Source organism: Belonocnema kinseyi, chromosome 9, assembly GCF_010883055.1.
Source record: "Belonocnema kinseyi isolate 2016_QV_RU_SX_M_011 chromosome 9, B_treatae_v1, whole genome shotgun sequence".
Taxonomy (NCBI): Eukaryota; Metazoa; Arthropoda; class Insecta; order Hymenoptera; family Cynipidae; genus Belonocnema; species Belonocnema kinseyi.
In genome coordinates this window covers 77,521,208-77,538,141 of record NC_046665.1, presented here as the reverse complement: position 1 = coordinate 77,538,141, position 16,934 = coordinate 77,521,208, and the positions used below count along the sequence as shown (strand labels likewise).

The following is a 16,934-nucleotide window of genomic DNA, read 5'->3' as shown; positions in this document are numbered from 1 at the left end:
AATTTGAATTATTAACTAAATTGTTGAATTTTCAAGCAAAAAAGGCAATTTTTTAGAAAATAGTTGTACCAAAAGGTGAATATTCTATCGAAAAGACAAATCCTCAACCTAATACATGAATTTTTAACCAAATATTTGCAGTTTCTACTAATAAAAGTTCAATTTTCAATCAAAAATAAAAGTTAAATTTTCAATTGAAAAAAAAAATTTCCACTAACAAAAAACGATTTTTCAAAAATATAGCTCAATTTTCAAGCATAAAAATGACTTTTCATATAAAATGATGAATCTTTAACCAAAAAAATTAATTTTTATGAAAATAGTTAAATCCTCAGTTAAAAAAGATCTACAATTTTCAGCAGAAAAGAAAAGATCTTTTAACAAAAAACTTAATTTTTAACTAAAGGGTTTAATTTTCAAACAAAAAGATTAATTTCCCATCAAGAGATACATTTTCATAAAAATTTGTAAGTTTTTAAGTTGAAAGATGGACGCGTTCGAAAACCTGTTAAGCCTGAAAAGATGATTTTTCAAACTAAAAAACTGAATTTTTCACCAAATACTTGCATTTTCAAACAAAAGAGACGAATTCGTCACAAAAACTGTAATTTTCAAGCAAACAAGTCAAATATTTGAGAGAAAAATGAACTTTTAATCCCAAAAGGATAAATTTTCCACAAAAAATTTAATTATCAACCAATAAAGATGATTTTTGAACCAAAAAGATGAATATTCTATCCAAAAAGACGAATTTTTCACAAAATAATTGAATTTTAGATGAAAAATATGACTTTTCCATAAAATAATTCAATTTCCAACCAAATAATAAGCTTTCACCTAAAAGATGCATTCTGAATCAAAATTATAATCGTATTAATTCAGTTTCCATTCAAGAAAAAAAAATCATGAAAAAGGGGAAGTTTCTTGAAAATAGGAAAAAAAAGACAAATTATTTAAAAAGGGAAAATGAGGGGAATGGACAAACGAGTGGCAAGTCTGAGATTAATTAGCATTTCCATTTCACAGATTACTGTAGGTTAAATACGTACATACATTAACTAAATTGTTTTGCTTTTTTAGATAAAATGTAAAAGTAAATGCTTTAAAGTGAAAAAAGTGGCAGCCCTGTAAATGCATGCTCCCGCGAATATATCAATAAAATAAGTCTTGTCGATAATTTGATTCTCAATATATTTTATTATTATATATGTATATCAGAAATGACAATAATTGCAAGATTAATAATATACAATACAGATTGTTATTATTATCCCTTACAGGTACCCTTAGACATACATCAACTTTATGCTTTAAATAGATCAAATATTAGAAATATGTTACATCTCAAGCCGATTCACATCATTTACATAAACTATTTTCTCCGCATACATAACATCTAGATTATAGAGCTCACTTAATACTTCCGCCTCGCATCAACATTAACATCTTAGATCGTACCCCTGATTGCCAATCTTATCTTTTATATCACTCTTGAATTTTTTCCCATTAGGCATACTCTACAAATTTATATCTAGCCACTTGTCTTTTGAAGCATTTTCTCATATCAAACCTGCGCGCTTCTGACTGCTAATTATATACAACATACCTTTATAACACAACAAATCGAGAATGTACGTACAAGACTTTTGATACTTGCTGAATAATATATGGATTCCATAATTTTCCATTTTCTCATTTGAATGATAAAAAATTAAATAGGACAATATACCACAAATTTCACAACTGACATTTCCAGATAAAAATACTAATAAAAATTTAATAAAATAAATTACACCTATGAAAAATTTCTCTAGCTTTTTCTATAGTTATATCAATCTAAAAAAACAAGTAAGCTCCATCTATTATTCAGCACGTCAACATTGAAGATATAATTACAATTCTTATACAAAACAAGTGTATACTTATAACAAATTGACAAAAATCAAGCGGAAAAATACGAACGAATTTTCCGAAATAATGCAAACAAGATTCTAATATACAATCAACTTTCCTAACACGACAGATCATCGAGTAGCGAGGCAATCATGTATAAAAAATATTTCAAAGCAGGCAATACACAATGCAGAATTTTCTGACGAAAATCATTTGGATACTGAACTAAATGTAAGATACTTAAATGTTCCTTCTCCACCACTGATCAATCGGTTAAACATCACATTTTCTACCAACATTTTCTGAAAGGACAAACAAAACTTGAATCGTCCTTATACCTTTGTCATTTTTTTTCTGTCAGCATATAAAATCAGACTTTGAGTTTAGCATTCACCGAGGCTGTTTTATTCTCATAATAGTCTAAGCCACAGAATCATCAGTATCGTATCATTTTAAGATTACTGGAATGCAGTTCTGCAAAGAATGCCATAATTCGATGAATTTCGAATCGTGAAAGCGCCAATTCAAGCCCACTCGACGAAAATATTGTGTCAACATAAAAGGTACAAACCCTAACTACATTATATAATATACCTATTATTATATAATATAATTGCAAATATTCTACCTACTCATTCGAATCTTCGTAAAAGCAACGCCGGTTTCCAGAATGAGCTAAGGACGATAACAGAAGTATCAAATTCAATATCATTTCTTTTCAAATATAGTCACCTAATCTAGGATTTCGTATACCCGACTGGTAAATTGGCCAGCAGCTGAATCAGTCAGATTAACAATTGATTGTTTAATACGAAATATTCACATTTGCGTATCGATCTAAGTCTAAATGAAGGGAAATATTCAATCCGAATCGTATTGTTCCTTTTATGGTCTTGCTTTCAGACGCAATGCAAATGCAATTCGAATTTATTATAAATATGTATGCATGTTATCAACAATCCTATAACAAAACTGTATATAAAGTGCGACTTCAGAATTATTGCAGAGAAAAAGATCTTCTTGAAGAAGTATCATTTTTCAAAAGTATACTCTTCAACCATATTCATGTTTACAATTTCCAAATATTTTACAACCACTACATTGTGATACGAAAGTCTTTGTTGTAATTGAGTTTTTTTCTAATAATGAACTCCCTATAACTCGCATATTCGCACAATAGACTCAGAGGATAATATAACTTTTTACAATGAGCCTTTTAATGTTAGTAGAAATAAATCTGCTCAGAAAATGTTCACTCCTCTTGCACAATGGTGCTCCTGATGTTAGCTTAAAAACTTTCCCAACAATTAAACGATTCTCACGGATACTTAATTTACCGAGGAGGATATCGGCTCCGAGTTGTATTCTTCTGAGAACGATCCTTCAAATCCATAGGATTAAACATCATTGGTCCCTGGGGATTTTCAAGATTAATTTAAAATAAGTGACTAATGTAATAAATTAAAAAATTTAATCAGAGAGACCAATATTTAAATATCGTTAAATTGAAAAAATACTTACAATTGTGGCATATTATAGAAAGGTCAATTTATATTGTACAATCATTTAATGGACAATTTAAATATCAAATTGTTGAAATTTTAATTCCAAATTATTTGATTTCGAATGTTCGCACTTAAAAAATGATCAATTTTCAGCGATTATAAGTAGAAATTGTCCAATTTTTAATGAATTAATTTAAAATGGCTTGATCTGAGACAGTTTTCATTAAACAGGGGGCCGAAAAACTTCATTACTGAAGTCAGTTGAAAATTCCTTAAGATCTTTTAAAATACACTAAAATATTTCAATTCCTTTATAATCTTTTGAATTCCCTTAAATTTTTTTAAAGCTTTTAAAAATTTCTTGGTATTTTTAAAAATACCAAAAAATATTTTAAAATCTTAGAAATCACTTAAAATTATTTAAATCTTTTTAAATTTCGTTCTGATCATTTAAAATACCAAAGAAAAGTGTAATTCTTTAAAATCTTTGGCAATACACTAAAAAAAATTTTTTTTAATTAACACCTACAAAATCCCTTAATTCTTGCGAATAAATTCTATGAAATCCCGTGAAATTACAGAAAATTACATGAAAACGTGAAAAATTTACTAAAATGCCTTGTGAGGTTTAAAATCCTATAAAATCATTGAAATATTCGGAAATCTGATGAAATATATTGGAATCTTTAAAAATATCCTCAAACCTTTAGGACCTTTAAAATCGTTCCATATCTCGTTAAATTTTATAAAATTCTTCAAATGAAATGCAAAAAATTTTTAATCACCCTTAAAATATTTTAAATGCCCCAAAATACTTAAATTCTTTTGAAATCTTTTAAGATCTTTGAAAGCGTTTTAAAGCACTTCAAACTTCTCCGGAAGTTTGAAAAATTCTCTTGAATCTTTAACGTACCTTGGAATATCTTCAAATTATTTAAATCTTTTTAAACTTCTTTTAAAATCTTTTAAAATATTCTCAAGTTTTTTAAATTCTTTAAAATCTTTTATAACAACTAAAATATTTGAAATTCAACGAAATCCCTCAATTCTTCCAAATAAATTCTTTGAAATTCATTAAAATATTTTAAAATCGCGTGAAATGGCATGAAATTTCTTGAAATATTTTGAAACGCCCACCATTTTTGTTTGAATGCAAGAAAATTCAGAAACAGGTATACAGGTCTCTGATTTCCAGGTTTTTCCTGGCCTGCAACTACCCTATTGAAGTATTATTGCAAAATTTCCCAATTTTAAACGTCTTTCATTTGAAACTCTTCAACAATTCGGCCTTTCCATTTCTGAAAACGATAAAATCTTAAATATTTATATTTCAAAATCTGTTAATTGAATATTGTATAGCTTATAACATTTTATTCTGAAATTAATTAATTGTATACATTTTCAATTTAAAACCTTATTTATAAACGAGAACAAGTTCAAATTGAACAGTTTTGAAAGATTAAAATTTACATATATACAGTTTTTAACGCTTAAAACTTAAATTGTAATTTGAAATTATTCAATCAGAAATTATTCCTAATTATCTCTTTCATTTGAAATTGTATAATTTTAATTCAAATATTATTTAACGTCAATTAAATTAAATATTGTTTAAGGCTTCATTTTTAATTCTTGTATATAAGAGTTAAATTTAAAATGTTTTAAATTCAAGAATGCGAAAATATTTGAACTTTCAAACATAAAAAAATATTTTTTTAAGGAAAGGGGGGGGGGGCAAAGTTACCAGAAAAACAAAAAAAAAACTTTTTTTTAAGAAAGTGGAAAAAGTGACTCGATGGTAGACTTTAGTATACTATTCCTCACTATTATAATTGAAATACTATCTAAAAATAAAATTAAAGAAAGAATTTTTGTGAAATGAAAGGATTTATTACGGTATTTCGGATTTTTTTCGTCAATGTCAAATAGTAAATGAAGTGTGTCAGCGGCCAGGATAAGTAGAAAATAATGAACTTATGACCGTAATAAGAAAAAGAAGCAGATGAGGAAAAGGAAAGAAACGTAGAAAAATCAGATTATGTACCTACTTAGATTGGTATTCAATGATCTTTCCCTTAATTAGCATATATTTTAGTAAAGAATTCAAAACACTGGATGGAGATGTTAACATTTTTAAATCTCAATTCAGGGTTCATAATCCTGGAATACATAAAAAGAGGATTATTTCATAAAAGCGTTCATTTGTTTTAATATATTTCAAATAGCGAAGCAATCCCCTTTTGATTGAACCAAAGCTGTTAGACAGTGCGTAAATAAATGAAGAAAATGAAAAATATAGTATTTAAAATGTATTAAAAGCATTTGAAATAATGTATTTGATATATTTCAGTATGCATATTATAGACATTTAAAATAATGAAAATTATGTTACAAAAGCAATACAAAAACTCAATGTATTTACAGAAAATTTGAAGCCAGGCTGTCTACTCAAATCCTGGAGGAAAAAAAAAAATCCCGGACAATTCCAAGTTTTTTCCAGGCAAAATTTTTCATAGTATATCAAATATTAAACATTTTTTTAAACAATCGACTAGAATTATGTATACGGTTTCGTGAGTTTATTATAAAGGTTTTTTTCTAATTTCAAGGGATTCAAAGAACACATTTACTTTGGAAAGCATTGAAAAATTAAATTAAAAGATATTCTTAAATATATTAGCAACAGCGATTAATTAGAAAATTAAATAATGCTAAAAACATAATTAATCATTTATTAAATTTGTCTCTAAAGCCCATGATTTTATATAATAATCCAAACAAATTTGAATTTTTATCTTTATAAGCAAATCTAAATTTAGGTAAAATTAATGTGAGTACTATATTAAATTAAATTTAAACCTCTTCAAACTCCTAACTTTTCAAGTAAAAATATTGCATTATCAACGATATTGTCAAACTTTAAAACATAGTTGAATTTTCAAAAAAAAAAATAATTTTCTATTTAAAAAATACCATTTTTCTCAAAAATACATGAATTCTCAGTCTAATAGTTGAATTTTCAATTCAAAAGTATCAATTTTGAACGAAAAAATTGAATTTTTAACTAAAATAAATCAGTTTCAACTAAAAATGGAATAGTTAAATTATCAGTAAAAAATTAAGTTTTCATAAAAAAGAAACAACTATAATATATTAATTTTAAACCAAAAAGATGGAGATTTAAAAAGAGAGTTTAACTTTCAACCGAGCAGTTTTATATTAAAACAAAAAGATGAATTTTCTAGCAAGACAATTAATTTGAACAAAAAAAATACAATTTTTCAACAAAATATATGGATTTTAAAGCAAACAGTTAAATTTTTAATTTAAAAAATTATTTTCCAAACAAAAATATGATTTTTTAACTAAAATTGCGAATCTGGAATAGTTGAGTTTTGAACCTAGAAGATTATTTTCTATCAAAAAGACGATTTTTCAACAAAATACATAAATTTTTTAGGTCAAAAAGATGAAATCTCAACTAAAACGATAGAGTATTCAATTGAAATAATTACGTTTGCAGTTTAAAAAATACAAATAATAATTTTCAACCAAACAAATTTTATTTAAATAGTTAAATTTTCAAACAAAGTGACTAATTAAAAAAAAGGATAAATCGTCATCTGAATTTTTAAACTAAAAGTATGAAACTTTAACTTGTATAATTAAATTTTCAGCCAACGAGATGAATTTGTACCAAAAAAATACAACTTTTTAACTGAGAAAGATAATTCTTCAACCAAAAATTGAATAGTTAAATTTTTAGTTAAAAAATAAATATTCAACCAAAGAGATAAATTTTGAACTAAAATAATGAAATATTTAAATAGGATAGTTAAAATTTCAGTTAAAGAAAATTAATATTCAACCAAAACATTCTTTTCTAACAAAATAATTTAAGTTTCAACTGAAATAGTTAAATTTTTAGTAAAAAAATTCAGCCAAAGAAAAAACTAATGTTTTAACCAAAAAGGATTTAAAAATAATAAATAGTTAAATTCAAACAAAAAGATAACTTTTGAACAGAAATTGAATTTTTAACTAAGAAAGATTTTGTTCAGTCAAGAGAGAGAAAAAATTGCATACAAACTGTTGAACTTTTTAACAAAACACAAGAATTTTCAACCAGATACTTGCATTTTAGACTAAAAACTATCAGTTTTCAACCAAAAATAGAATATTTAAATTTTTAGTATAAAAAATTAATTTCAAACCGAAGATAAATTAAGTTTCGAGGAAATACTTAAATACAGTAATATAAAGCTACTTTTACAAATGAAGAATCATTGTCATTTAATTTTATATTGCAATTTGAAGAACAAAATTAAGCACGCGCTCGAAAGAATGTGCTGGCAAAAAAAAGATCCCTGACAGTTCCAGGTTTTTCCAGTTAGGGTAGACACACTGGAAACTTACAATAATTGCAAATCTCAATATGAAAATTAGCATCATTAAATCCCACATAACATTGCAGATAATAATTTGATCAATATTTCTTATATTTATTACTATATTTCCGTTTGAAAAGACTTGTAATGTGTGACTTTCTAAATGACTACATTCACATCTAATTTTTTTTTCTGCAGCAAACTTGCATTATTTATAAGAGTACAAATGTTGCATAGTTAGGACTCTGAAATAAAATAGTTTACCTTGTCCCGTTGCAGGAGGCGCGGATCTCTCATTGTGTAGCTCTGCACTTCTCGTGATAATGAGCTGGTTGAGCTCCAGCGAGAGAGCTATATTCCATATACAACACAACAATTTTCTCACAACCAAAATTTCACCCAAAGCTATGAATAAATTTAATGCTTGGGGAGCTCGCAACATCAACCTCGCCATTTTTTCGATATTTCTAATAGAACTTTACTCAAAAATATACATTTCAATAAAACGAGACCTCAGAAATATAAATGAATTTTAAGTTAAAAGTTGGAATTAAAGAATCAAATTTCAACGCAAAAAATTAATTAAATTTCGTTGTCAAGTTTGATATTGCTAGATCTCCTAGCGTGTTGACAGTGTTCCAGAACTAAAATGTTTCTGTTTAAAATAATATAATAATAAATTGTGCTTACATAAAGTTCATGCAGATGCAGGATAAAACTTAATTTCTATGCAAAAAATTTCAGTCACCATTTGTGTGTTTAATTACATAAAACCTGGAAATTCTAAGCAAAGGGGGAAAGAAGAGGAGACGAGCGCAACACTTATAAAAACACAAACCACATTTTTACAGAAAAGTGAAATATTAATTGAGAATAGCTGAAGTGTTTGACTGGACAAATACCATGGCAGTTGAGGGGAAATACTTCTCAGAAATGAAAATAAATCAATCATTTACAATGTGTAGGACAAAGCTAGTTGCAACTTCTTTTCCATTTACAATCTTAGCTCTGAATTAACTTCTCACTATTTTATATTTTATATCACATTTTATTATATTAATAACATAATCACGAAAACCAAGAAGTAACTAAAAAAATTGTGCAACTGACTCCGGCTTTCACTAAACATAAAATTTAAAGTGCGTTCAAAGCGAAAAATAAAGCTTTATATGTGAAATTAATAGAAATCTCCTTACAATTGGAAACATATTTGTTATTTGGCTACATCATTCTGCTTCCCCGACTGCTTGCAAGAAGAAAACATAAAAGGAAATTATATCATACCCATATTAATCACTTATCGGATTATAATTAGTTTTTAAATCAATTTAATTCTTTATTGAAAAAAAAGGAAAATTTATTCCTAAACGAAAATCAAAGAAGAAACGAAAATTAAGAGCTTTTTAAAAGTTAATTATTGTTAAGGCAGGCAATATTGAATTACGTAAATTAAAACTCACTCTTTTTAAATAAAATTATTTTCTAAAAGAAGGTTAATGAATTTTTCACTTAAAAAAAAAGAGTTCTTCTTTAATGTTATATTGTGTAATGTCTCCTTAAATAAAACTTCTCTGAGCAGAATTTCCTTAAAGAAATCCATTGCAATGCATACATAAATGCAAGAGACTTGTATGAGATCGAAATCCTTGAAAAAGTCATACAGAATAAAATATGTACATTCCCCATTTAAAGCACCTCGAGTTGAACGAGAATCGAAAAAAATGGCACTTGCACAGTGATTTTGATTCCAGTCGACAAAACTAAGGGAAAGTCATGACAAAACTCGAAACACAGAGAAGAAAAAAAAGTATATTTAAACATTACAGTTCCAAAAAAACGTTCAAAATAAAGAGAATGAAGCTTCATATAGCGAAAATAAATGCTACAGTCGCGATTCATATGACAGCATTTAACAAATCGTGTTTTTTGTAGGATATGTAGTGTTGTATGAACTGAACGACTATATGAAACTGTTATGTCATTGTCATATGGATTATGATAATTGAGTTGTCATGAATACTGATTATTGAATTTTATGTGCTAAACTTACCTCTTGTGGAGGGTTTTCGGCAGTTTGCTGCATCGGATTTGGCGTTGGGGTTAAGAAATCAACAGGGGCGTTAGGATCGTTAACTAGAAAAGAAAAATTATTGTTTAAAATAAGTAAGAACACTTTCTCTAAGTTTATAACTTTATACCTAAACAGTTTAGTTACTAGAGTTCATAAACAATTGATATTTATTTATAAATTATACCTTTTTAATTTCATAAAAAATCGACAAAGAAAAAGAAGCAATATTAGCAACAGTAAATTAGTGAACAGCTCTAAAAACAAGGGAAATAGAAAGAATACATTCTTTTATATAAAATGAATGTAGGTACCATATTCCTTAGATTTCAAGTCGAAATATACATATTGTATTTTTTTTAAAATACTGGAATTTTCAACCAAAAAAAAAATAATGAATCTTCACCAGAGTTGAGTTTTCTAGCTAAAATGTCGATTATTTTACACAAAAATTGACCTTCAAACTTAAACAGATGCATTTTGAACAAAAAGTTAATTTTCAAACCATATAGAACTTTCAACCAAATAGCTAAATATCCAACAAAACAATCGAATTTTATAACAAAAAAAGATGATTTTTCAACGGCAAAATTTAATTTTCGAACCAATGAAGACGAAGTGAAAAAACTTAAACTTCAAGAAAAAAAAGTTGAATTTTCAACCTAATAGTTTATTGTTCAAGCTAAAAAGATGAACTTTTTAAAATACGATTAAGTTTTCAAACAAAAAGAAAAATTTTCAAACAAAAAATATGATTTTTCTACAGCAAAAAAAAACAAGAATTTTGAATGCAAGAAGGAATAAATAGGAATTTAAATTGTGACTTTTCGCAAAAATATTATACTTTTATGTCCCGAAAATAACCGAAATTTGGTCAATTTTGTATTTGAAGACAAAATATATAACACATGACTTTATGACGCTCTCTGTCTTCAAATCAGACTTTATCGAAAAGCGGGTTTTCAATTTATTTGTGAAACATTTAGAGTATCCCTAAATTAAAACATTATTATTCCAATTATTAGTAAATAATTATATAAATTTAGATCTTTGGAAGTCTTTGTGAAATCTTTTAAATCCATCAAAAATTTTTGCGAAATATTGTAAAATCTTTGAAATCTTAAGGAAATCATTAAAATCTTTGCGCACCTTTTGAAATTTATCTGAAATTTTTATTAAATATTTTTAATTTATCCAAATCTTTTAAAGATATTTGAAATCTTTGGGAAAACATTGAAATCTTGGTGTAATCATTGGAAATATTTTCGAAATATTCGAAATATTAAATAATATTTGAGAAATTATTGAAATCTTTGTCAAAACTTTGGAAATATTGGCGAAATATTTTTAATAGTTTTGAAATGTATGATAATATTTGAAATATTACTGAAATCTTCGTAATATATTTAGGAAATCATTGGAATCTTTATGCACTCCTTGAAATCTATCTGAAATTTTTATGAAATATTCTTTATCTTTCCGAAATCTTCGTGACATCTGTGAAATCTTTGGAAAGTCATTGAAATCTTTGTGATATCTTTGAAAATATTTGCTAAATATTTGATAATATTTGGTAATTATTGAAATAATTAAAGTCTTTGTGAAATCTTTTTAATTTTTTTGAAATCTTTGCGAAATATTTCAAACATCATTGAAATCTTCATGCAATCTTTGAAATCTATCAAAAATCTTTGTTAAATCTTTGTAAATCTTTGCGAAATATTAAAACAAATTTGAAATATCTGATAATATTGTGAAATTATGAGCATCTTTGTGAAATCTTTAGCAAACCATTGAAATCTTTGGGCACTGTTTGAAATCTATCTGAAATTTTTGTGAAATAATTTAAATCTATTCAAAATCTTTGCGAAATTGTTGTGAAATTTCTGGAAAATCATTGCAATTTTTGTGAGATCTTGGAAATATGTGAAATATTTGCGAAATATTTGAAGACTTTGTGAAACCTTGGGAAATTCATTGAAATCTTTCTCAAAACTTTATAACTCTTTTCTAAATATTTTATTTTAATATTTGATAATATTTGTGAAATTATTTAAATGTTTGTGAAATAATTGAAGTATTTCTGTAATCTTTCGAATCTATCCGAAATCTTTGCGAAAATTTTCAAATCTGTGGGAAATCTTTGTGAAATCTTTCAGAAAGCATTGAAGTCTGCGAAATCTTTTAAATCTATTCCAAATCTTTGTGAAATATTTGAAATCTTTACAAAATCATTCAAATCTTTTTGCACTCCTTGAAATCTATCTGTTTTTTTTTTATTTATCCGAAATCTTTGGAAAGTCATTGAAATCTTTGTGATGCCTTTGGAAATCTTTTTAATCAAGCTGAAAACTTTGCGAAATATTTCAAATCATTACGAAATCTTTAGAAGATCATTGAATTCTTCGCGCAATCTTTGAAATCTATCAAAAATATTTGCGAAATATTAAAGAAAATTGGAAACATCTGATAATATTTGTGAAATTATGGATATCTTTGTGGAATCTTAGATAATCATTGAAATCTTTGTGCACTCTTTGAAATCTATCTGAAATTTTTGTAAAATAATTTTAAATTTATCCAAAATCTTTGCGAAATTGTTGCGAAATTTCTGGGAAATCATTGGAATTTGTGTGCATGAAAAATATGAAATCTTTATAACTCTTTGCTAAATTTTTTTTGTAAATATTTGATATTTGTGAAATTATTTAAATTTGTGCACTTTTTGAAATCTATCGGAAATGTTTGTGAAATAATTGAATCATTTCTGTAATCTTTCAGATCTATCCGAAATCTTTGTGAAATATTCGTGAAATTTTTCAAATATGTGGAAATTCTTTGTGAATACTTTCTGAAATCTTTGTGAAGTCGTTCTAAAATGCTTGAAAATCTTTGCGAAATATTTGGTAATATTTGTGAAATTTGTAATATGTTTGAAAAATCGTTGAAATCTTTTCAATCTATAGGAATTATTTGCAAAACCTTCAAAATTTTAGCGAAATCTTTGGGAAATTATTCAAATGTTTTAATCTACCTGAAATATTTACATTTTTGAAATTTTTCCGAATACTTTCCGAAATCTGTGTGAATTCTTTGTTAAATCTTTGCGAAATATTTACTATTGACTGTTTATTTATGATTTAGGTAAATATTATACATAATATAATATTCAATCAACACAAACTTTAAATTCTTAAATATTTTTTTGGAAAGGAAGATGATATTTATTGCAAAAGTAAAAACAAGTCTAAGCCACTCCTGGGTTTCAAACAAAATTTCCGGCCTATTCCATTTGCTCAAAATTCTTAGTTAATTCCCGGTTTTCGGGGTCAAAAAGGCCTCCCTGTAAAAGTACTTATTATTCAACTTACTTGGAGCTGGGATAAACAACTGAGGCGATGAGGCAGCCATGGGTGTTATTGGAGAACCAGCTGGTGTTGGTAAATTTGAGGGCACTCCAAGGCTTTTTCCTCCATTTGGATTCATGACATCTATGTAATTAGCTCGCATACCCCGACCCTTCTGCAATTTGTAGACGTTGCTGCTACCAGCGATCAATTTTGAACTATTCACAGCCATTGATTCGTCGGACTGAACGCTGGACTGTACGATTTGCTGGGGTGGAATATTTGGTTCCGGGGGTAAATGCTTGAATCCCAGGTCACTTGCTTTTGGAGGAGGTGCCACGGCTCCTCCAGGGACATCGCTATCCTCCTCTTTATTCATCCATTTTTTAGCAACTGGATCCCAAACAATCTAGAGTTCAAGAATAAAAGGAAGAAAACATTAAAAGGGAGTTTAATCTTTAATTAGGACAATATTTTCCACAGCTGAAATTTGATTTAAAATCAGATTTTTAATCGCGAAACTAGGTCATTTCTAGGGCTCGGTAAGAGAAAAACATTCGTCTTGTTAGAAGTAAAGACAATCTTGGTTAATTTATGAATTGCTGATAAATTAGAAAAATGTTAGTAGATTTGCTGGCTAAGGTTCATTCGTTTTAATTGAAATTGAAGCTGTGACTGTAGTAATATTAATAATAAAATTGAGGTGTTTATCGCTTGGATTTTCAGTGTACACCAGAATTCAAGATTTCAAAAAGTTCAAAAATTAAAGAAATCTATGTAAGATTAACAGGGATTTTATGAAATTTCAACGATTTTAAGGGATTCTATAACACTTCAAATTCACAAGATTTGAAGGATTTAATAGGATTTAATGGGATTCAAACAAATTACAAGGGATTATTAAATATTTTAAGGGATTTCAACCAATTTCATACTATTTAAAGAATTAAATATGATTTTAAGAAATGTAATATTTTAAGAGATTTAATAATACCTTAACTAATTTCACAATATTTTAAAGAATTTCTTAGGATTTATGGGTTTTATACAAATTTGATGGAATTTCAAATGATTTCATGAAATTTTACGATATATCAAAAGATTTCAAGGAATTAGAGAATATTGTAAGGGATTTCAATTAATTTTACCAGATTTAAGTGATTTTATAGTATTTTAACGATTTTAAGCGACTGAAACCAATTTTATAATATTTGAAAGGATTTCATGAAATTTAAAAAAAATAATTGAATGAAAAATATATTAAAAGATTTTGAACAATTTAATTAGAAAAAGGAGTTTAATCGAATAATTTCAAAGTCGAAGCACTAAAAATTACACTAAAATTTTTAAAAAGTCACTGTCAAAACGTTAAAAATGGAGTGATTTGAGATTCAAATTTTGGAAATTAGGTCATTTAAAATTCAGAAGAATTTAAATTGTATTATTTTAATTAAAAACGTTTAAAATTTAATAATTAAAAATTGAAAACTTTTGAGATTAAACAATTTTAAATTGACAGCGATTAAGATTTGACAATTTAATATTGAAAATTAAATTGAATTTTTGAAAGTCAAAGCTACGGAAATTCTAGAATTAAAAATGGTTATTATATAAAAAAATTATTATTTGAAATTAAAGCGAATTAGACATATTTTTCCAAAATCCCAAAATAAATTTAATTTACTCTAAAAAACCTTTTAAAATAAATAGGAATTTTAAATGGAAAACATTGAAAGTGAACAAAACTCTACTCTGGAGTTTTAAAACTTTAAAAAATTCGAACTTTATTTAAAACTGAAAAAAATGTATTCAACAAAAATGGTGATATTATAGCTTTTCTGTGCTGAAACCCTTTAAAATGCTTAAAAATTAATAATTTTCAAATTGCTAATTACGCTTTCAAAAATTTCACCAATTCAATTTCAATTGCAAAATTAAAACCTATGAAAGGGAAAAATTAAAAATATAGCGTTCAACATGTCAATTCAGACCTTTAAAATTGTAACCATATAAAATTACTGCAATTATTCACTTACTCAACAATTTCAAATAGTTTAATTTGGATCTTTTTTTATTTTAAATTCAATTTTTAATTTTTTAATTTAAAATCTTCCTTTAGAATTATTGTTCATTCATGAGATTTTTGAATGTTTAATAGCTGAATGGTCCCGGCATTTAGAATAATTATTTGAATTTGAAACTACAATATTGTAAAATAAAAAATTCGAAACCTCCAAAAATTGATCTAAAAATTAATTTACGAAACAACTTTAGTCTCAAGATCTCAAAGATTAAACTGCTTTAGAATTGCGCATTCAAGCCAATAATTTAAAATTAAAATGATAGAAATTTGAAGACAATAAATATATTAATAAGTATCATATCATGTAGTATCAAGTGACATTGAAACGACTGGATACTTTTTTTTTTACTAAAAAACGTGATTTCTGAAAAATAAAAAACGCTGTCATTTTCGCCGTTCAAAATTTTACAATTTTAAACATTACGAGAAATATGATGAATTCTTAAATATTAATTATTCTAAACACTTTGAAAATCATATACTTTCTGATTGCAAAGTTTAAAAAATTCGCGAATGCTAAAATATGGGGAATCTCCCGGTTAATTTTTTAGGGGCCATTTCAAACCATTAATTGTAATAAGTTTACAAATTTTCATATACTAAATCCAATTATATCCCCATTTAAAAAAAAATTAAATTTAGGGCTTATTTATCAATACATAACAAATACTTTCTAGGGCTGAAATAATTTTTTAGTCCTAAATTTGTATTAAAAAAAAAAATTAAAAACCAAAAAAATTCCGTTTCGTACCTAAAACGGCCTAATGATGATGGGAGGATTTTTTTACCAAAAGGAAGAAAACATTTTTTGTCGTTGGAATGAACACCATAGAATGGAAATTAAAATTACCACAGTCTCAGTCGAAAGTTAATTCATCTTTCTGTGAAATTTGCAATATACTGGCCTGCTTTCGTTTTTGACTTACGATCATAGGCGATTACCAAAGAAATCCACGCGAGCCCTTAGCGACATAGAACATAAAACCTAAGGTGAATTTTAGATCCCCCAAAAATCGATCGCAAAAAGTGACCCTTACCGCTGGATTACTGTCATCAGGCAAAATCATTTGATTTTTCGGCTTTAGAGCAAGTTTACTGAACAGGCCTCCAAACCATGAACCTCCAGCACTCGAGTTTTTCTTATCTGCTTGCTTCTCAGAAGTTCTCTTGGAATCTGATCCAGGCTTGGACGTCTGTTTCGGTGCGTCCAGGGCATCTAATTCCTCCAAAGGATCGTACTGCTTAGTCGCTGAAGGGCCCAAGGAAATCGTTGGCTGTGGCTACAATAAAACCAAAAAAATCCGTCAGTGCAGATTCACTTCAAATCATCCCCGCCTTTTAATAATAAACAAAAAAAAAACATTCACTCTCAATTCTATTACTTCTGTGAGTACGGGGAGAACAGAGATAAACGACAACAAGCTTCGCATGCGATCTAAATTACATCTCTTTTCTCAACTTAAGAGTTAACCGATTAAATTACAGTTTCAGTTCAAGTAACAGATTCAAAAATTCAAGTGACAGATTTAAATATTTGGGTAAAACAGTTCATCTACAAACGAAACATACATAACCAGAAAAAAATACAGAAATCAACACACTGGGATTCACTTTCGCCGTAGCGCACAAGCAGAGAGAGTTGAGTGATTT

General features: G+C 26.9%; 1 protein-coding gene across 8 annotated transcripts in view; it reads right to left on the bottom strand.

The window, feature by feature from the left end:
- Positions 1–1,177: 1,177 nt before the first annotated feature.
- LOC117180044 overlaps positions 1,178–16,934 on the bottom strand; it is a 46,006-nt gene continuing 30,249 nt past the window's right edge. For 4 of the 8 annotated variants that reach the window (XM_033372344.1, XM_033372345.1, XM_033372346.1 and 1 more), the window contains exons 16-20: positions 16,322–16,564; positions 13,226–13,610; positions 9,837–9,919; positions 8,051–8,137; positions 1,178–3,307 (exon numbers count right to left, since the gene is read on the bottom strand). In XM_033372344.1, coding sequence (XP_033228235.1) covers positions 3,227–3,307; positions 8,051–8,137; positions 9,837–9,919; positions 13,226–13,610; positions 16,322–16,564 — 879 coding nt within the window. In that variant the 3' untranslated portion in view covers positions 1,178–3,226. Of the gene's footprint in view, positions 3,308–8,050; positions 8,138–8,982; positions 9,030–9,836; positions 9,920–13,225; positions 13,611–16,210; positions 16,247–16,321; positions 16,565–16,934 lie in introns of those variants that run through there. The other 4 variants (XR_004467991.1, XM_033372351.1, XM_033372350.1 and 1 more) reach the window with 4 other exon arrangements.